Source organism: Pelophylax lessonae, assembly GCF_965119305.1.
Source record: "Pelophylax lessonae genome assembly, chromosome: 3".
In the NCBI taxonomy this organism is placed as follows: domain Eukaryota; kingdom Metazoa; phylum Chordata; class Amphibia; order Anura; family Ranidae; genus Pelophylax; species Pelophylax lessonae.
Window position 1 is genome coordinate 161,247,988 of NC_138770.1, and position 20,866 is coordinate 161,268,853.

Consider the following 20,866-nt stretch of genomic DNA (forward strand, 5'->3'; position numbering starts at 1 on the left):
TGAGGCTGCAGAGAAAGATACTGGGAAAGCTCTGTCCTCAGTCCCTTTCTCTCTGCTTGGAGCTTTGATATTTCACCACAAGCCCCCAATGGGGCTACTAAAAAAAAAAAAAATTGTGAAAAAAAATAATATTGCAAAAAATAATAAAAATATAAATTTGTAAAAAAAATAATAAAAATAAAAAAACGACTGACACTAACCTCTGCTCTACTGACACTGTCCACTACCTTACTGACACCAATCTCTGCTCTACTGACACCATCCACTGATCTGCTGATATACACATATGTGTGTTTGTGCTCTGGGGTGCACACCCTAATACAATAGGCTGCCCACACCAATGCTAGTTATCCTGCCAGCAAGATTATGTATCCTGTCACAGAGTGACAACATTGGTCCTGCAGTGTCTAACTGTGGGTGCAGTGTTGTTACACAATGTTGTGGGCTCCCAAGAAGAACACACTGATGTGTAAACTCCCAGCATGCCTACACATTCAGTCTTAGCAGTGAGAACTAGCCAATCTTTTGTAATCCCAGGCAGCTTTGAGTGACAGGTCCATGCATTTGTGGCCTTGGCACTCACTCTGATAACAAAAGCTTACCATATTCACTTCTGGCACTGCATATTTCCTATTCACCTATTTTTAAAAAATGGAGAAAAAAATAGTAACGAAATAGTGGAGCAAAACAAAAATGTTTTCAGCAAAATCAATCTGGCCTTGTGAAGATACTTACAGGAAAGCAGAGCAAAGCATAAAGGATAAACTCATTGATGCACTGTTGCTCCATCACTGTCCAGTTTGCAAAGCGGGAAGGGACTTGACTAACGAAGCATAACTTTACTTTTTTTTTCCATAGTTAACTATTAGATGGGTGATGGAAGGGTCTGAACCTAACAAATGGAAGATGCATGCAGCTAAAGAATAATTTGGGACATGCACATATCAGGCATAACTTTATGACCACTGACAGGTAAAGTGAATAGCATTGATTGATTTCCTTACAATGACATCTGAAAGTCAGTGCAATATATTGGGCAGCAAGTAAACATGTTGCCACTGACGTTGATCTATCAAAGGTGAAAAAAATGGGCATTGCCATTTGTTGTGGACGGGGCTGTGTAGCTACAGACCAGTCACAGTGCCTATGCTGACCCGTATCCACAGCCAAAAGTGCCTATAATGGACAAGGGAGCATCACAACTGGACTACAGAGCAATAGAAGAAGAAGGTGACCTAAACTGATGAATCACATTTTCTTTTACATCATGTAGGTGGCCAGGTGCGTGTGCATCACTTACCTGGAGAAGTGGCATCAGAATTCAGCATGGGAAGAAGGCAAGCTGATGGAGGCAGTGTAATACTTTGGGCAATATTCTGCTGGGAAACCTTGGGTCCTGCCATTTATGTGAATTTAAAATTGACACCAACTACCTAAACATTGCTGCTGGCCAAGTACACCCCTTCAGGAAAACAGCATTCCCTGATGGCAGTTGGTCCAAGAATGGTATGAGGAACACAACAATGAGTTTGATGTGTTGACTTGGCCTTCAAATCCTCCAGATCTCAATCCAATCGAGCATCTGTAGGATGTGCTGGAAGAAGTTAAATCCATTGAGGTCTCATCTCACAACTTACAGGACTTAAAGGATCTGCCATTGACGGCTTGGTACCAGATACCACAGTATATTTTTAGAGATCTAGTAGAGTCTTTGCCTCAATGGGTCAGCATTGTTTTGGAGGAAAAGAGGGAACCACTCAATATTAGGTGGGTTACAGAGGTGCAACTAGATCTTTCAGGGCTCCGGTGCAAGAAACCATAAAGGGTTTCTTGCGCACTTCTATCCGAGCCTGAGGCATTCATTGAATCCTCCCAGAACTCTGCCTCCCACATGCCCACTGGGGCACATATCCAGCACACTCTGTGGCTGCTATGTCCTTCGAACACAGCTGATCACAGATCATAGTAAAGGATCAATCACAGCGGCCATTTCCAATGTTATCTGGTGATCACATGTAAACAGACGTGCCGGTTATTTGCAGTCCTTTCCTCCCACGCTCTGTCTGTGTAAGGAAAGGAGGGACGTTACCTAGCAAGAATGTCAGTAAATTGTTTACACTGATAATCAGGGCACTGATCACCAGTTCCCTGATTATCAGTGCAGCCCCATAAGTGCTGCCTATTATTTCTGCCTATCAGTGCCCATCAGTGCCACCTATCAGTGCTTATCAATGCCGCCTATCAGTGCCCAACAGTGCCATCAATTAGTGCTGCCTATCAGTGCTTATTAATGCCACCTATCAGAGCCCATCAGTGCAGTCTATCAGTGCTGCCTCCCACCTTCCACGGTGCACACAGGAGGAGAGGGGTGGGGGGAGAGGGAGCAGATTGGCTCTTTTCTCCCCCATCTCTGCGAGGGAGGGGGAACTGTCAGCGCAGGCTCTGAGCTTTATGAGAGAGATGCTCTCAGCTCAGAGCCCTGCAGCAAGCAACCCCGCTGGGGCCCTTTGACAATGACGGAATGACAATGACAGAATACTAGGGCTCTTTCACAAATGTGACATTTGCGACCCTGGCAGTTACATCACTGGTGGGTCCTCATAAAGATACGGCTAATCGGTGTATATTTGTGTGTGTACATACAGTATATATATATATATATATATATATATATATATATATATATATATATATATATATATATGTAGCAGGTTTTCCAGGCCTGTGGCCTGATGTGGGTCTGCCATTGTTACCGGTTACCTTTCCAGCCCATATGAGCTGCGGCCCTGGGTGTGAGGACTGAGACATGAACCACTCCGGCATCTTTGTTTGGTTGTTTTATTGTAGATAAAAGGGGATGGGAGAAGGGAATGAGTGGGATACTCCTTTAGGCTTCAACTATGTACACTTGGGACTTTGTTCCTGAAAATGGGCGCAGACGCTTTCCTGACGCCAGCTGGCGCTAGCCAACACTCACTAACTCTGAGAGCACGCCACAACTTAATAGCAGTGCTGAATCCTCGACTTATAGTCCAGAAGATCCAGGACTGTGAAATTGTAGAACCACTGACACTATTATACTGCAACAAGTCACTGAATACTTCCCTCCCGCCTTGCTCTGGCTTGAGTTAGTATGTTGTAGAATCCTGTAAAGCTGTAAATCCCAACTGGCACACTCTGTACAATTCAGGGCCCAATAGCAGTTACCCCCTTTAACCTTGACCTCTTCGGGGGTTCACTGTCTAGACACCCCCTCTGTAACTTCAGGGTCCTCAACCTAGGTACCCCTTTTCAGCTAGCTGGCACTGGATCCCAGAACGTCTTCCGGAGTGGTCCCCTCTGACTCTGGCAGACCCCCAGGGGCAATCCTCAGTACTCACGACCTGTGTAGGCTTTCCTGGGACTGGACCCCTCTCTCTCTCCGCACGTTCTCGGCACACCGGATCCCCTCAGCTAAACTCAGCACCAGTGGCGGCTGGTGCTCAAAATTTTTGGGGGGGGCGCAAAAAGAAAAATGTAATAGGTATTGCTTCGCGTCAAAAAACGCAGTAAAAAATTGCGTGACTTTGAAGTCATGGTACAGGCATGGCACAGGTGATGGTATAGGCATGGCATAGGTGATGGTACAGGCATGGCACAGGTGATGGTATAGGCATGGCACAGGTGATGGTACAGGCATGGCACAGGTGATGGTACAGGCATGGCACAGGTGATGGTATAGGCATGGCATAGGTGATGGTACAGGCATGGCACAGGTGATGGTATAGGCATGCACAGATATGGTATAGGCATGTCACAGGTCATGGTACAGGAGATGGTATATGCCCCCTTTCAATGCAGAGACCAGTGTACATGCCCCCTTCAATGCAGAGTTCAGCGTGCGTGCCCCCTTCAATGCAATGAACATTGTGCTGTGCCCCCTTCAATGCAATGAACACTGTGCTATGCCCCCTTCAATGCAATAAACACTGTGCTGTGCCCCCACAATGCAGAGTTCAGCGTGCATGCCCCCTTCAATGCAACTGTGCTGTGCCCCCTTCAATGCAATGAACAATGTGCTGTGCCCCCTTCAATGCAATAAACACTGTGCTGTGCCCCCTTCAATGCAATAAACACTGTTCTGTGCCCCCTTCAATGCAATGAACACTGTGCTATGCCCCCTTCAATGCAATGAACACTGTGCTGTGCCCGAACAATGCAGAGTTCAGCGTGCATGCCCCCTTCAATGCAATAAACACTGTGCTGTGCCCCCTTCAATGCAATAAACACTGTGCTGTGCCCCCTTCAATGCAATAAACACTGTGCTGTGCCCCCTTTAATGCAATAAACACTGTGCTGTGCCCCCTTCAATGCAATGAACACTGTGCTGTGCCCCCTTCAATGGAATAAAAACTGTTCTGTGCCCCCTTCAATGCAATAAACACTGTGCTGTGCCCCCTTCAATGCAATAAACACTGTGCTGTGCCCCCTTCAATGCAATGAACACTGTGCTATGCCCCCTTCAATGCAATAAACACTGTGCTGTGCCCCCTTCAATGCAATAAACACTGTGCTGTGCCCCCTTCAATGCAATGAACACTGTGCTGTGCCCCCACAATGCAATGAACACTGTGTTGTGCCCCCTTCAATGCAATAAACACTGTGCTGTGCCCCCTTCAATGCAATAAACACTGTGCTGTGCCCCCTTCAATGCAATGAACACTGTGCTGTGCCCCCTTCAATGCAATAAACACTGTTCTGTGCCCCCTTCAATGCAATAAACACTGTGCTGTGCCCCCTTCAATGCAATAAACACTGTGCTGTGCCCCCTTCAATGCAATGAACACTGTGCTATGCCCCCTTCAATGCAATAAACACTGTGCTGTGCCCCAACAATGCAGAGTTCAGCGTGCATGCCCCCTTCAATGCAACTGTGCTGTGCCCCCTTCAATGCAATGAACACTGTGCTGTGCCCCCACAATGCAGAGTTCAGCATGCATGCCCCCTTCAATGCAACTGTGCTGTGCCCCCTTCAATGCAATAAAAACTGTGCAGAGTTCAGCGTGCGTGCCCCCTTCAATGCAACTGTTCCGTGCCCCCATCAATGCAGAGTTCAGCGTACGAGCCCCTTTCAATGCAGAGCGCCACAGCATTGTCCCCAATCACTGCAGAGCGCCACAGCATTGTCCCCAATCACTGCAGAGCGCCACAGCATTGTCCCCAATGATTGCAGAGTGCGCCACAGCATTGTACCCCAATGATTGCAGAGTGCCACAGCATTGTACCCCAATGATTGCAGAGCTCCACAGCATTGTCCCCCATTGATTGCAGAGCGCCACAGCATTGTCCCCCAATAATTGCAGAGTGCCACAGCATTGTCCCCCAATGATTGCAGAGCGCCACAGCATTGTCCCCCAATGATTGCAGAGCGCCACAGCATTGTCCCCCAATGATTGCAGAGCGCCACAGCATTGTCCCCCAATGATTGCAGAGCGCCACAGCATTGTCCCCCAATGATTGCAGAGTGTCTACAGCATTGTACCCCAATGGTTGCAGAGCGCCACAGCATTGTCCCCCAATGATTGCAGAGTGCCACAGCATTGTCCCCCAATGATTGCAGAGCGCCACAGCATTGTCCCCCAATGATTGCAGAGCGCCACAGCATTGTCCCCCAATGATTGCAGAGCGCCACAGCATTGTCCCCCAATTATTGCAGAGCGCCACAGCATTGTCCCACAATTATTGCAGAGTGCCAGCATTGTCCCCCAATGATTGCAGAGTGCCACAGCTTTGTCCCCCAATTATTGCAGAGTGCCAGCATTGTCCCCCAATGATTGCAGAGCGCCACAGCTTTGTCCCCCAATTATTGCAGAGTGCCAGCATTGTCCCCCAATTATTGCAGAGCGCCACAGCATTGTCCCCCAATGATTGCAGGGCGCCAGCATTGTCCCCCAATGATTGCAGAGTGCCAGCATTGTCCCCCAATGATTGCAGAGTGCCAGCATTGTACCCCAATGATTGCAGAGTGCCGACAGCATTGTACCCCAATCGATGCAGAGACCAGCGTGCGTGCTCCCTTCAAACTTACCTGGCGGCGGGGCGGCTCAGCTTCTTCCTCTTCTGCGGCGGGTCCTTCTCCCACGTCTCGGCGGCGGGAACCGGCGGGCGGCCTGCTCCCTTCAAACTTACCTGGCGGCGGCGCGGCTCAGCTTCTTCCTCCTCTTCTGCGGCGGGTCCTTCTCCCTCGTCTTGGTGGCGGGAACCGGCGGGCGGCCTCTCCTTTTCTCTGAGCGGCGGTGACGGTGAGTGACTGACGCATGCACCGGCACCGCCCCCATTGCGACGTCAGCGATATCCTGGATGATGATTGGTCCAGGCTGTAGACTGGACCAATCACAGCCAGGTTATCAGAAAGTGGGGGTGTCCAATCGCAAAGACTTGCACCCAGGTTACCCCCCTACCCCCCAGAAGGCAGCCAATCGGCGCCTCTTCTGGGACGTAACCCCACCCCCCCCCCCCCAGGCACCAGTTCCTTCAGGCGAGGCCGGCGAACCCAATTTTTTTTTTTTGTACAACTTTATTTGTTCGTTTTTTTTTTTTTTTTTTTTTGTTTTTCTTTTTTTTTAGGGGTAGGGGGGCGGCGCCCTGACGCCCCCTATGCACGGGCCGCCACTGCTCAGCACTCTCTGGATTCTCAGGCGACACCCAGAGACATCCGCTTTCCTCAGACAGGAGGAGAGACAGCTGCACTCTCCCTCCTGGGACTCTGTTCCTGCCAAAGAAACCGTGCCACGTACTTCCCCCCAAACTTATACCCACCCCCAGAATCCTTAGCAGAATAATCTGCCTTCTGGGGTAGTTACAAGCTGGGATGTGTCCCCTTATTGGGCTTCTCACACTGCCCTATGAGAAGCCTCTCACAGGAGCCAGTGGGGATACTTCTCCCCTCAGCAGGAACATCTGGAAGCTCTGACACCCTAACTAAATAAATCACAGTCCTGCTGTTAGGCAGACAAGGCCCACTATACATTTACCTAGCATATACCTGTAGGGTGCTACATATATATGGTCTTCCACAAGAGAATAGTAAATGGCACACCTTTCTCAAGGCAACATTGATGTATTAAAGTAGCCATTTCATTTATATACTGTTGTGGAAGACCTCTGAGCGACAACTATACCTTCTGATATTGCAAAATTTGTGTGGAGCACCAAGGTATTTCTGTTTTGATTGAGTGCTGATATCGCCACTCTACATTTTAAAATATATAACTGAAATATTATTTAAAACTAAAACACTTTTGTGTTTTTGAACAATGTTGAAGTGTTTCATTTCTATCAGGTTTTTATATTTATCGTTGTCATTGCTGAGGACATTTACCAATCCTTTTGGGCTTTAATGTGTGTCTTTTATTTAAATTATATTTTGCTCATCTAAGACTACCCTATCCACAGGGGAAAACTATGATGTGTAACATCACTGCAGCTTTAAAAGCATTGTCACCCCGTTAATGGAAGCCAAATATGTAATAGATCATAAGGTAATAAAAATGCTATGTAAATGCTATTTACAAACTGTAGCTTAATGTAATCTCTTATTTTGCCCATAGTTCCATTAAACACAGTATGTGAGATTTTACTGAATTGATTTAGATCTACTTTACTACCCAATTTATTTTACTATTGTTGCAATGTGGACTGAGTGTAATTCATAGAGTGGTTAAGAGGGCTACCAGTACAGAACTAAATAACTATAGCATTCCTTCACTAGGGCCTTGAGACTGAAACAGGCCCAGTGGCCTGGCAACTATAGCACATTGTTAAATATAAAGGTTCATTTTTGTAATTTTCCTCATTAGGACTTAATCAACTACCTTCTAAATTAACAAATAAGGCATGCAATGTGTGAAAACAAATATCCTGTTTCTAGTTTTTTGTAGTTGTTATACTCATATTTTTTTGGTTTGTTAAGTAGATTTAAACTGAATTATTAAATTTTCCAAATTCTTTAACTTATAATTTCAAATGTTGCTTTCAGTTTTATCTTGCAATATTTAGCTTTCATTCAAATACCCTACCATGAAGGTCCTTGTTCAGTCCCTTCCTGTTATGAGGTGGCAACTGCCTAATTTTCCTCCTGCATTATCACCATGTCATGCGTACCCCTGTTTTGGCACATACTGCAAAGGCATGGCCCACGTGTCACTTTTAGAAATCCAGTCCTGAGCAATGATGTGTAGGTAATGCTAGAGTGAGTGCAGTGCATGTAGATAAGAAATAGCTAGTAAAGACTGGAGGAGATCAGTAGAATTAAGAGGACAAATCAAAGGATTAAAAAACGGTGATAACAGAATTTTATGAGAAAAATGGCAGTTATGTATGATACAATGTAATTATTTTTTTTTTTTATCAAATTATATTTAAATATTTTTTTCTTTCTTTTTATCTTTACATTTCTACAACCTAATTTAAACATTGTGGCATTCCCTTCATTTTACCTCACTAAGCACTAGATTTAAAATCTTTTACATTTAATTTTTATTATAAATCCATCACAAAAGAAATCCCATATAAAAACGTAAAATTGCTACAAAGAACATTCAATATATGCAGACATATTATGGTTTCCTTTTCCATATATTAATGAATCTACTTTCTACCAAGAGCTATCCACAGAATTGTAACAACTACAATAATTGACTCATTTCATTTTATCTAAAGGTCCATCAAGTTTTTCATATAGAAAAAAGAGATCTAAAGACATATACTCAATGTATTTTACAAATTATGAATCTGTGTCTTCAAGAGTGTCAATGAGCGAAATGCTGACCTTAGCCCATACACTGATCAGCCAGAATATTACGATGACTGACAGTTACCACAGCATGCCTTCAGAGGTTTAGTGATGTCTATGCATCAACAGTACAGGGGTATTTTGGCAGCAAAAGGGACTATTTTGGTGGCCAACAGGGGCCAAATCAATATGAGGTGGGTCATAGTTAATCACTGGATTTTTTTACTAGCACAGCTCTGAATAAAAAAAACAATCAGTTTACATGTTTTATTGTCAAAGCTTAATTGAACAAGCTGAAGTTAGAAGCGGGTTGGCTACCATGAACAGTTGCACCAGGTTCCAGTTTTAGCAAATCTCCCCAATTGTAAATTCACTATCCATTTATCATGTGAATGCATCTAAGAACCTGTATCTTGTCCAGGACCATTAATGGTATTTACTGTTTGTTCTTGGGAAGCATAGAGTACTAACTCTATACTGGTGAATGCTACGATAAATACATAGAAAAGAAAAGAGAGAATATAGTCCGCTGGGTTCATGAGGTAAATGGCATTGCTCTTCATCATCATTAATAATATTTTTTTTTTTCTTTTGTGCATTGGGGAACTAACTTTTTCATGTCTATTATTCTCTTTCAGTTATCTGTGTGTGTATATACAATGCAACCTAAGTGCATACATCACTTACCTATCCTGATATTTATTCCCCCATGTAATGACACATCTATTCTTTTGATGACAAGTTACTTACATGCTTATATGGTATAATATGTTTTACTGGTTAAAGCATAGTAGGTTCAACAAGAAGAAGTATGGATGAGCCCTTATATGTATAGTTATAATCATCAATATAGAGCTGATACTCTCTGCTCTCCAGGAAACTATAGATTTCCAATGGACCTCCTGTGCAAGACACCAGTTCTTAGATGCAGTATTTTTATGTGAAATATGATAGGTCGGCTAAGGGAAGCATTTTACTCATCGACATTCCCAAAGATCTGTAAGTTGTGAAACACATCAAGCAAAGCTTTGGAGTATTTCAGGTACCAGTAAAGTTCCAGATAAAAGGTTTGTAGAGATGTTAAGATAATTAGTGTATATGGATGATGATAACTGGGATTACCCCAAACTCCATGTATAGTTCTGCCCTCATAATTAATCATTTTTGATACACAGTACTTAAGAAAACTAAAATACATTAGTTAGGGTTTAAATCTATTTAATGAATGCAGCATTAAGGAGAGCTTTAGTCTTCCCTTTCAAAAAATTGCATTATTTATTTATCTATTTTGGTTGAAGCCTATCATAAAAATGCCTTTTTCTTCAGGTATTTACCTAAGTGATCACCTTTTTTGTTAATTTATTACTTAAAGTTATATTTAGTGGATTTTAGATTTTTTTTGTGTTAGAAAATAAATTGCATCATTTGAATCACACTTCCAAATGATGTTCTCATGAGTATTTATTGTAAATATACAGTCTCCTGATGATATCACATTGCACCATAAAATTGGAATTTATTGTTCAGTGTAAAAGTGATATGATTTTATTTGAATATCAATCACGGGGAACTGGAAAAAGAAGGAGAGAAAGATCAAGTAACTGACTATTTATGCTTTTCAAATGAAAAATGAAAAAGCCCTGAAAACCTGAAGCATTCATGGAAAATCAGGCTAATAGGAAGAATGAATGATGGTTTCCTAAAGACTGCACAGGATCATGGGTGATATTCCACAAAGTCCTTTGTTGTTCTGTGCAATACGTGACACCTTCATGGCATAAACCAAATCTAATTAACTTGCGTCAAGGTCTTGAAGCCTTGCAAAAGATATACAATTAGTATTGACGAAAATCCATTTTATAGAAATACTTTGCCATTTAGAGGAGTTAACAGAAAGGATTATCTATCTACATTTCCAAATACAAAGTCAGCACTTTTTCATGCCAAAGGAAAGCCAAGAATATTTGTAAATCTCAGCAGACTAGACTGAAAGTAACTTGGTAGTATAAAAAAAATGACAGGTATTAAATATCCATTTTAAAGATGAGATTCCAGTGTGGTATGCTTTCAAATTATACTTAAAATGTACCAACAAACATCTTACTTTCTGTATATATCTATGTATATTCCATTTTCATTCATAATATATAATTTAATAATACATTTGTAATTAAATAAAAAAGACCTTAAAGTGTGGTGATACTACAGTATATAAACAGCCCAAAAATTTTTTTTGTTTTTTTTTTTTTGTTTTAGATGCAGAATTTCAGCCTAAAAGAACATAATAACATGATGATAATGAATAGCTTTTTTCTGCCACTAGATGCCCAGCATCATACAACCCACCATCTCTAAGCAATGGTTGTCCTTGACCCACCCCCAGACTGCGACTGGGCAGTGAAAGGAGAAGCAGCACAGTTATCAGCGCATTTCTCTGTCACTCTGCTCCCTCCTGCTATCAGCATGATTTTGGTTAGCAAGGCTCCTTGTGCTGGTTCTTCCTCTCGCATAGCAGGCAGATACTAGATCACATCCATGAGCTTAGACTTATTGAATTTAATACGAATACTTTAGATATATTAATGATTACAGAGCTGTATTGTATTTTGTGTATTTTCTATTTGCCTAGAGTTCAACATCTAAGATTTTTATCAGGTTTTTCCCCTTCACTTCCATGTCCATCATCCATTAGATCACAGGTGTCAAACACAAGGCCCGCGGGCCGAATGCGGCCCTCCAGGCCATTTCATGTGGCCCTTGCACCCCTCCTGCAGCTGTGACAGCCCCCTTGTCTCTGCCCCCACCTTGTCTCTGTAGTGGGCAGCAGAAAGGACAGAACTCCTTTGCCAGATCCTGCACTCCTTGGTGCAGCTTCAGAAAGGCTTGTCTTTGCCCACCCCCCCCCTTCTCAACAGTCCGCAGCAGAGAGGAGGGCAGAACTCCTCCCACAGATCTTGCCTCTCTCTGTTTAGCCGCAACACCCCCTTGCCTCTGCCTCCCCTTGTCTCTGCATTCAGCAGACTCTGGAAGCTGACTCCAGCCGTCCTCTGGTTCTCCTCCAGGCCCTGCACTTCTTCCCAGATCCACCCGCATCTTAATCCTGGCAGCAGCATAAGGTAAGGGAGTGCATTGTGATGTAAGGAAGGGTGGGTGACTCTTGACTTCTGATGGTGGAGGGGCTCTTGACATCTCATTTAAGGGTGTAAGGGGGGGTGCTGTGAACATCTAATTCTACAGATATAACTGGCCCTTTGAGGGCAACCATAATGCTGATGCGGCCCGCGATGAAATTGAGTTTGACACCTCTGCATTAGATAGATGTCACCAGAAAAGGTGTCCCCATTGGAAGAATTCCCCTCACCTTCTGTTTCTGTGGCAGCTCAAAAAGGTTGGATTACTCATTACTTTCTGTACTGGAGCTAGTGATCCCTTGGATACGTTGGTAAGGAGGATCTCCTTGATGGAGATACAGCAAAAAAAAAAAAAAAAAAACACAGCGGGTCTTAGCCCCCTTAGCTCTCATATAGAAGTTGCACAAACAAATCTTTCCATTGTAACATATAATGAAGAAAGAAGGGCCAGACTTTTATTTTAAATATTTAATAGGAAAGGAATGATATGGAGAACACCCATAAATAGCATTAGAGTCACTATTTGTTACAAATAATAATTGAATTATTGCAGAATCTATGTTTGTAAAAAAAGAAAAATAATAACAACAATTATACTGTACCTGATCAGATGGCGAATAACACTTGTTCATCATTTTCAACTGTAAAAAAAAAAAAAAGTTAAAGTAAAATATTGTGATAAGCCATATTCAGTAATTCTGCAGGCCAATTTCTACAAATAGACATCACTCATATATGGTAAGATTAGATAAAAACCAGGCTAAAGAATATTTCTTTAAAAAGTCCTAGAACAAATTGTATTTAGATACTTATTCCTTGAAGAGTGCTTCCAGGGAAAAGCAAACTCATTCAATTCAAAACCACTTATGCAAGGTTAAAATCACAAAGTCCACTCAGCTTACTATAATTCAGATTTTACCTTTATTTCCTAGCACATATAAAAGTACAGCTTTTGGAAAGCCTCTAAGAAGGAGTGCAGTCTTTGGCCCTTCATTGTGTGCTGTGCAACTTCCTTTTACTATGAATGCCACTTTCCTGCATGTAATGTCTCTTGTATACTGCAGCTGGGTGAAACAAGAGCATACGTTATTTATTTCTAATTATCACAAAAAGGCATCATTTGGCCACAGATGCTGGGGGGTGGAGGTGAGAGTCCCCATCCTGTTCCCAGACCACGAGGTTATCAGCAACAAGGGGTTAGCTTATTGTTTTTAAGTTACCCCGGTGAAAATCAAACTTCTTGGAAGTTAAACTGAGTCTCCTGTACATGTTTTCTGGATGAATTTCCAATGAGAGAAATGGATTTACCAGCAAGTTTTCTAGAGAGAGCAGGTTTTCTTTTAACCAGATTGAGGAGATGTTGAATTTCCTGCATAGGGTCCCATAGAGTGTGTGTGTGTGTGTGTGTATGTGTGTCATGATAAGTACTTTATTATGAATTTATAGTGGTTGCCCGAATTCACCCATGAATTTCTGAATTTGCAGCAAAAATTGAACATTGAAGAATGTAAGGAGACGTTGAAACAATTAAAATGTATACTACATAAATGACCAATTAAACCCAAGATTTAATGCTGCAATTGAGAACTTACAGTACATCAATCAGCCATAACATTATGACCACTGACCAGTAAAGTGAATAGCACTAATTATCTTGTAACAATGGCAGCCAAAAGTGGGTGGGATTTATTAGGCAGCAATAAAACATGTTGTCCCTGAAGTTGATGTGTTGTGTAATACTAATCTGCCCCCTAAATATGAATCGTAAGCATTCCTGACAACTCTGGCTAAAAACAACAGTTGGGGGCATGCACACATTGTAAGGAAACATACATTACCTTCAGATAACCATCAACTAGGGAAAGGGCTATGCAACATGTGGGCAGTGGGACAAATGTTGAATAGCATGGAGATAGCGACAGTGCAGCAGAGGTCCTTAACTGGTTAAGGACCGCCTGCTGCAGTTATACTGCGGCAGGCAGCCCCTCTGCGCGAATCAACATAGGTATACGTCATTTGCACGCCTGCAGCTAGGGGGCAAGCGCGCGCCGCAGCCGGTGTGCTCCCAGCCCTACTTGGCAGCAGGGACTCTGATGCATGGGGCAGGCAGCTCCGATTGCCGCCTGACACCCGCGGTCGTTCCCCTCTGAGAGAGAAGGACGGGCAGCTGTTGCAAACACAGCTGACCGTTCTTCTCTCTGGAATGATCACAGAGCACCTGTGATCCTTCTATGAAGGAACACAGGTCTCTATGATCATTTCACATGCCCCGCCCCCTTACAGTTAGAATCACTACCCTAGGCTCACATTTAACCCCTTGATCACCCACAGTGTTAACCCCTTCCCTGCCAGTGTCTTTATTACAGTAACAGTGCATATTTTTAGCACTGATTACTGTAGTAATGTCACTGGTCCCCCCAAAAGTGTCACAAAATGTCAGTTAGGGGTCCGATCTGTCCGCTGCAATGTCGCAGTCCCGCAAAAAATAGCAGATCACCACCATAAATAGTAAAAAAATAAAACAATAAAAATGACATAAATCTTTCCCGTAGTTTGTAGACGTGATAACGTTTGCGCAAACCAATCAAAATATGCTTATTGCAATTTTTTTTTACCAAAACTGTGTAACAGAAAACAAATTGGCCTAAAATGTTAAAAAAATTAGATTTTTTAATTTTTTTGGGGAATGTTATATAGCAGAAAGTGAAAAATATTGTTTTTTTTTTCAGAATTGTCGCTCTTTTTTTGTTTGTAGCACAAATACCGCCAAAAGAAAGCTCTATTTGTGGGGAAAAAAGGACATCAATTTTATTTAGATACAGCATCGCATGACTGCACAATTGTCCATTAAATAACGCATTGCCGAATCGCAAAATATGGCCTGGTCATTAAGGGGGCAAATCCTTCCGGTCCAGAAGTGGTTAAACATTAACCAGGACACCTATCAAAGGAACCTGGTGGTCAGCTATTCAGGAATGAGATAAAGGCACTTTTACTATTTACTGAAAGCAAATACATTGTGAAGCACTTTGCACTAGAGCTTAGAGAATGTGGTATAACTTCACTTTGCACAGAATACCCAATCATGTGCAAGGAAAAAAAAAATAAAAAATGCATATTTGCTTGTACATGATTGTATGTTGAGCATCAACAGACCTTCACCTCCTCCACTAAGGTCTTGGGAAAATTCCCTTGTAGGGTACAACTGCACTTCAAAAGTGAACAGTCTATTTGCCTTTAGTAAATCAACCCCAGAGCATTTTTGCTATACTTTTTCTGGGTCTCACATATTGAAGTAAGAAGGGCAGTATGATAGCCGGGAATTCAGCATTTTCAGAAGTAAGGTTCAGCAATGGCTACGTCCATATTTTTCTATGAATAGTTTCCTTTAAGAAGGATACATAGCGAGGACTGGGTAACTATAGACCAGTGACCTTGCCTTCTAATTTGTGTGAATTATTAGAAAGTATTCTAATGAACAATCTACAAATATAATGTATATAGTAATAACCAATCTTATAACAGAGAAGAAGCATGGCTCTATTTACAACTTAAGGACTGGAAGGTTTTACCCCCCCCCCCAATGACCAGGCCATTTTTTGCGATACAGCACTGTGTTATTTTTACTGAAAATTGTGCAGTCGTACGACGCTGTACCCAGATAAAATTGATGTCCTTTTATTCCCCACAAATAGAGCTTTCTTCTGGTGGTATTGATCACATCTGTGGTTTTTAATTTTTGTGCTATAAATAAAAAAATAGTAACAATTCTATAAAAAAAATAAAATAATAAATAAACAATATTTTTTTTACTTTCTGCTATCAAACATTCCAAATTAAAAAAATGTAAAAATCTATTTTTTTTCATCAATTTAGGCCAATATGTATTCTGCCACATATTATTGGTTAAAAAAATTCCAATAAGTGTATATTGATTGGTTTGCGCAAAAGTTATCACGTCTACAAACTACAGGAAAGATTTGTATCATTTTTATTTATTTTTTATTAGTAATAGCGGCGATCAGCGATTTTTAGAGGGACTGAGACATTGCGGCGGACAGATTGGACACCTAACTGACACTTTTGGGGGGGGGGGGACCAGTGACATTACTAAAGTAATCAGTACTAAAAACATTCACTGTTACTGTACTAATGACCCTGACAGGGAAGGGGTTAACACCAGGGGCAATCAAAGGGTTAAATGTGTGCCTAAGAGGTGCTTTCTAACTGTGGGTGTGTACTTACTGGATGAACACAGAGACCTGTGTTCCTAAATAGGAGGAATACAGGATCCCTGTGTTCATCACTGACAGAACAGCGGTGTGCCGTTTTTACTTCAGCAGACCGCCATTCTGTCTCAAGGGGAGTGATTGTGGTGGCCCGGCAGACATTATGTCTGCCGGACCTGCTGATTGGCTCCCCCTTTAGCCAATCGGTGTGTACACGAAATGACGTACAGGTACGTCGTTTTGCCTAACAGAGTCGACCTGCCGCAGTATAACTACAGAGGCTGGTCAGCAAGTGGTTAAAGTGTCTAACAGAGAAAACAACTTCAAATCTAGATGTTTAAAATCCTATTCATTTAATGAATTTGGACGTTGCAAAAGCATTTGAGACTGTTCCTCATTTAAGCCCCATACAGAGGTTGAAGATATAAGAATTATTGTAGAATGTAATACATCGTTGAATAACTGGTTAAAAGATAGAAAACAAAGGTATATGGAACATAATCAAACCAGACTGAAGTCAGCAATGGTGTACCACAAGGTTGGGCATTGGATCCATTTATTTTTGATATTATTAATGATCTAGTGAATGAAATGGATGCTAGTGTTGACATTTTTGCTGATGGCACAACGCCATAAAGAGTTATTACAATCCAGAAGGATAGTGGCATAGATCCTAACAAAATGGTATCGTAGACAGTTAAATGGCAAATAAAGCTCAAATGTTGAAAAATGTAAGGTCATGCAACTAAGCCATGATCCTATTATTGTCCCTTACACATTTATTAAATGCAGAGAGTCAAGTTTTGGGCAGAACATTGCAAAATGGATATTAATGTTTTGGAAAGGCTCAAAAGCAGGCAACTACATTTTTTAAAAGATATGTTAATATTGAAAAAAAGGATATCGTAGAGGCAACACAATTAACATGTTTAAAAGTATCAAAGGCCATTATAAAAATGTGATTATTATTTTGTTATCCCAGAGACTATACAAATGATGAGGGGGTATTGATTTTGGTTAGAAGAAAGAAGAATTTACTTTTAGTTTTGGAAAGGGTTTTCTAGAGTAAGAATACTTTACTGCATCCGGTACTAATGACAAATATAATAATGAAATTAAAATACTAGATGATTTTATGTCCGATAACATTCATAGTTATAGTTAGTAAGGAATCTAGGAAATTACGCTAATTCTCTGTGGGGTGTCAAAAAGAAATTATTTTTCTTCCTGTATGATAAAATTGCCGGCAGCAGCCAAGGGAGTTTGTTTATGCTTCCACTGGATGAGAACCACAGAAGCTGTGAGGCAGGAAGATGAAATGGGGTGGAGAAGAAGTCTCTGGACATGAGAGTAAGGCCCCTTTCACACTAGTGCGACTTGTCCCGCGATTTTGGACTGCAAAATCGCATGACAAGTCATTTTCCATTATCTTCAATGAGCCCCATTCATATCAGTGCGTTTTGAAGTCGCACCGACTTCAAAGTAGTTCCTGCACTACTTTGGCACAATTTAATGAGTTTTGAGGTATATAGCCCTGAGCCATTGCTCAAAATCGCATCAAAATCGTGGCAAAGTCGCAGCAAAATCGCGTTGCAAAATTGCGGTAAAATCGCGTCACATAAGTGTGAAAGGGGCCTAATAGGAAGAACCTGGATGACAACTTTTTTTACTCTTAGCAGATAGGAGACGTCGTTTAGATGGCCATAAAGTAACCCAATAATTTTTGCCTGCAGTCTCCTGGACCCTGGACACACATCTGGGTTGCTTTATGGATGATCTGGTCCTGGCTACATGGGATTTCACAGAGCAGTTTGATAGTAAATCATGCTTCATGCTTGTGTAATATGTGTTGAAACTTCAATGGAGCAGTGTAAATGACTGTTCAGAGGCTGTGTTTGACCTGCTTTGTTTTGCATTTCTTCAGATGCAGCAGGGCCTATTGAGATGCATTTGGATTGCAGGTAATGCAGGTTTAATGCAATATTTTCTTGTCAAGTATTGTCTTTTACATTAGAAAGTGTGAATGTGTTTGAGCAGCACAGACTTTGAAAGGAAAAAAACTGCATTTTGACATGAGCACCCATCTAAAAGAGCCCTTAAAGTGAAATGAAAGGCTTTTTTTTACTTTAATAAATAAAAAAAAAAAGATGTTATACTTACCCAACCTTGCAATAATATTGCAGTGAGTGGTCTCTTACCTCCTCCTTAATAGTCCCCCATGGGTGCTATCTCCTTCTACCTGCACTGGTTTCTTCTTTAGGAAGGACCCGGACCCAGGCTGTGTGTGGCCACAGACACACACAACACCAGTAAGCCATGCCTCCCCCCCCCCCCCCCGCTCCCTCCTTACAGGAATTTCTCTGATGAGACCAGGAAGTGAGAGGAGCAGTGCTGATGTCGGGACAGTGACAGGAATTGGGAAGGGGCGGAGGGGGGTTGGGTAGAACAGGTAGCTGAGAATTTTTTTTTACCTTAATTGGACTAATTAAAAATTGTTTCTTTGCACTATCAACACTGTATATCAAACTACTTTCACTCCAGATCCAAGGATATGTATTCTGGGGTTAATAGATGAGTAAAACTTTACAACATTTAGTTATGTTGACATCCTTAGATCACAAACTCATAGCACAAAAATGGCTTTTACCTACGTCCCGACACATATGTAAATAAAGGTGATTATTATTCTCATTAGTTAAGGGAGAAGTTAGTATATCAACATTTAAACTGTCCCAACAAGTTTTTTTTAAATATATAGGATAACCGTTTGAAAACTGGCTAGCATGGGATAACTGGAAATACAGGATAGTTGACTATCACCATCCCAACCAATTCTGAATGAATTACTAACCTATGAAAGTAGCAATTGTTGAGTTAGCTGCTGATATTGATAAGTACAATAAGAAATCTTTGAATAGTTATTTCTATTGTTTTGTATGGTTAGGGCTTTATATTTACAGTATGTTTAAATGCATTTTGATACATTTTTTTTGTAGATTTTGAGTAATATTCTTATTTCCTGTAACTCTGATTATTGGGTATACTATAGGGGTGTGGGGTTGATGGGTTGATGTTTATAGGAGATGTACAGCCAACGCTTGTTTGGCTGTACATCTCCTATGGATCACAGGAGTGAAGTTTGTTCTGCACTCCTGTGACCTGTTTTCAGCAGAGAGCCGGCTGAAGTCCGCTCTCTGCTGATGTCACAGAAGTCGGTCCAGGCACCGCGTCATCATGACCACGGAGTCAGGACCCATCAGGTGCCTGGACCACACTCGGCTCAACCTCTCAGCGAGCCGCAGAGAGCCTGAGCCGGCCGCTCCCTGCCCCTCCACAGCCCAGCGCTCCAATGAGCGAGGAGGGGGCAAACAAGAGGGCTGCTGACTGACAGTCAGCAGCTCTCTGCTCGGGGAGCTGTCAGAACCAAGCGATCTCCGGTGTTCGATTGCTCGGTTCTCAGTGCAAAGATGCCAGGGAACCAATGCTGTATCCACTTAGATAAGTATAAATGGGAAAAAAAAACAAACCCCATACTTCCCTTTTAACATGGATAGGTGCTGCTACAATAGGTCATGCATTTGGATGGCAAATGACATGCTCTATCTCAGTCTTGATGTGATGTGTATACCGAATTCTACAGTGAAGATATAAATGTTCTTTAGGTAGTTGTATAAGCTTGTACCTACATCACCCTCTGTATGTCTATGCGAATGCTGTAACAAAGTTTTCTGATCACTGTTTAGGGGAAGGATTGAGTTAAGTGTGTATGCGATCTATTGTGTTCTGAAAATCTTCAAACAATAAAAATTAACTGATTGAAAAAAAATATTGAAAGTATGTTTTAAATGTTAACGTTTAAAAGCCTTAAGATTTTTTATCCTAATGCTTTCTCTGCACTAAGGTAAAAAAACACACACGTACCTAAGCCCATCCTCAATCCAGCATTGTGTTTGAGAGCAGTGGCTCTCCGCTCTCTAACTTATCACAGGCAGATTGATAGCAGCGGGAGCAATTAGCTCCTGCTGCTATCAATCAAATTCTATGACAAGGGAACGGGGGCGGGCCCAAGCCCCATCGTCCATGTCTATAGATGCAGGCAGCTCGGCTCAGGATCAAGCCTGCACAAGTGATCCCATAGGAAGCAGATTCCTATAGTGGGCACTCCCTAAAGAAGAGGAGCCAGGAGCACTGACCCCAGAATAAGAGGATTAGGCCTTCCTTGTGCAAAACCATTTTTTTCATTAAAGTTTAGAATCACTTTAACAACATGTTAATTCTTATATGGGATTTTAGTGACCAGGTTTACATCTACTAGGCTCCATTTTTTGGCCTACCTGTTGATGTAGCAGGGTAGGCTAAATGCTTGCTTGCTCTCTAGCCATGGGAATACAAAAATATGTTTTTTTTTTTCTTTTTAAAGCAAAATAAACAATGTCAGGTGTTGCTGTCACATAATAAACTCAATCTTTTGTGAAACATGCCAGAATAACAATGCTTTGTGATTGTGTTTCTGTTGTAGGCTATGGCTGCCACATGCTTTGTTTACATTGGTACTTTGTCCTTTAAATGTGCAGCCACTTGGTATGATGGGTTCTCTGTTCTGTCATGATTCTGTAACCCGCTCTGTCCCCTCTAACACACTGATTTGAAGGCTGCACATACCCTCTTGACTTAGGTGTTACTATACTACCACGCTATATTCTCATCAATATAAAATAAATTATAGCAAGGTG

General features: G+C 41.8%; 1 protein-coding gene across 1 annotated transcript in view; it reads right to left on the minus strand.

The window, feature by feature from the left end:
- The window catches only part of SNTG2 (syntrophin gamma 2), a gene marked incomplete at its 5' end in the record, with an annotated part of 517,099 nt that overhangs the window by 237,485 nt on the left and 258,748 nt on the right, over positions 1 to 20,866 (minus strand). The window contains one exon of the mRNA XM_082250803.1: positions 12,507 to 12,545. Within this exon, the coding sequence (XP_082106929.1) occupies positions 12,507 to 12,545 (39 nt within the window). The remainder of the gene's footprint in view (positions 1 to 12,506; positions 12,546 to 20,866) is intronic.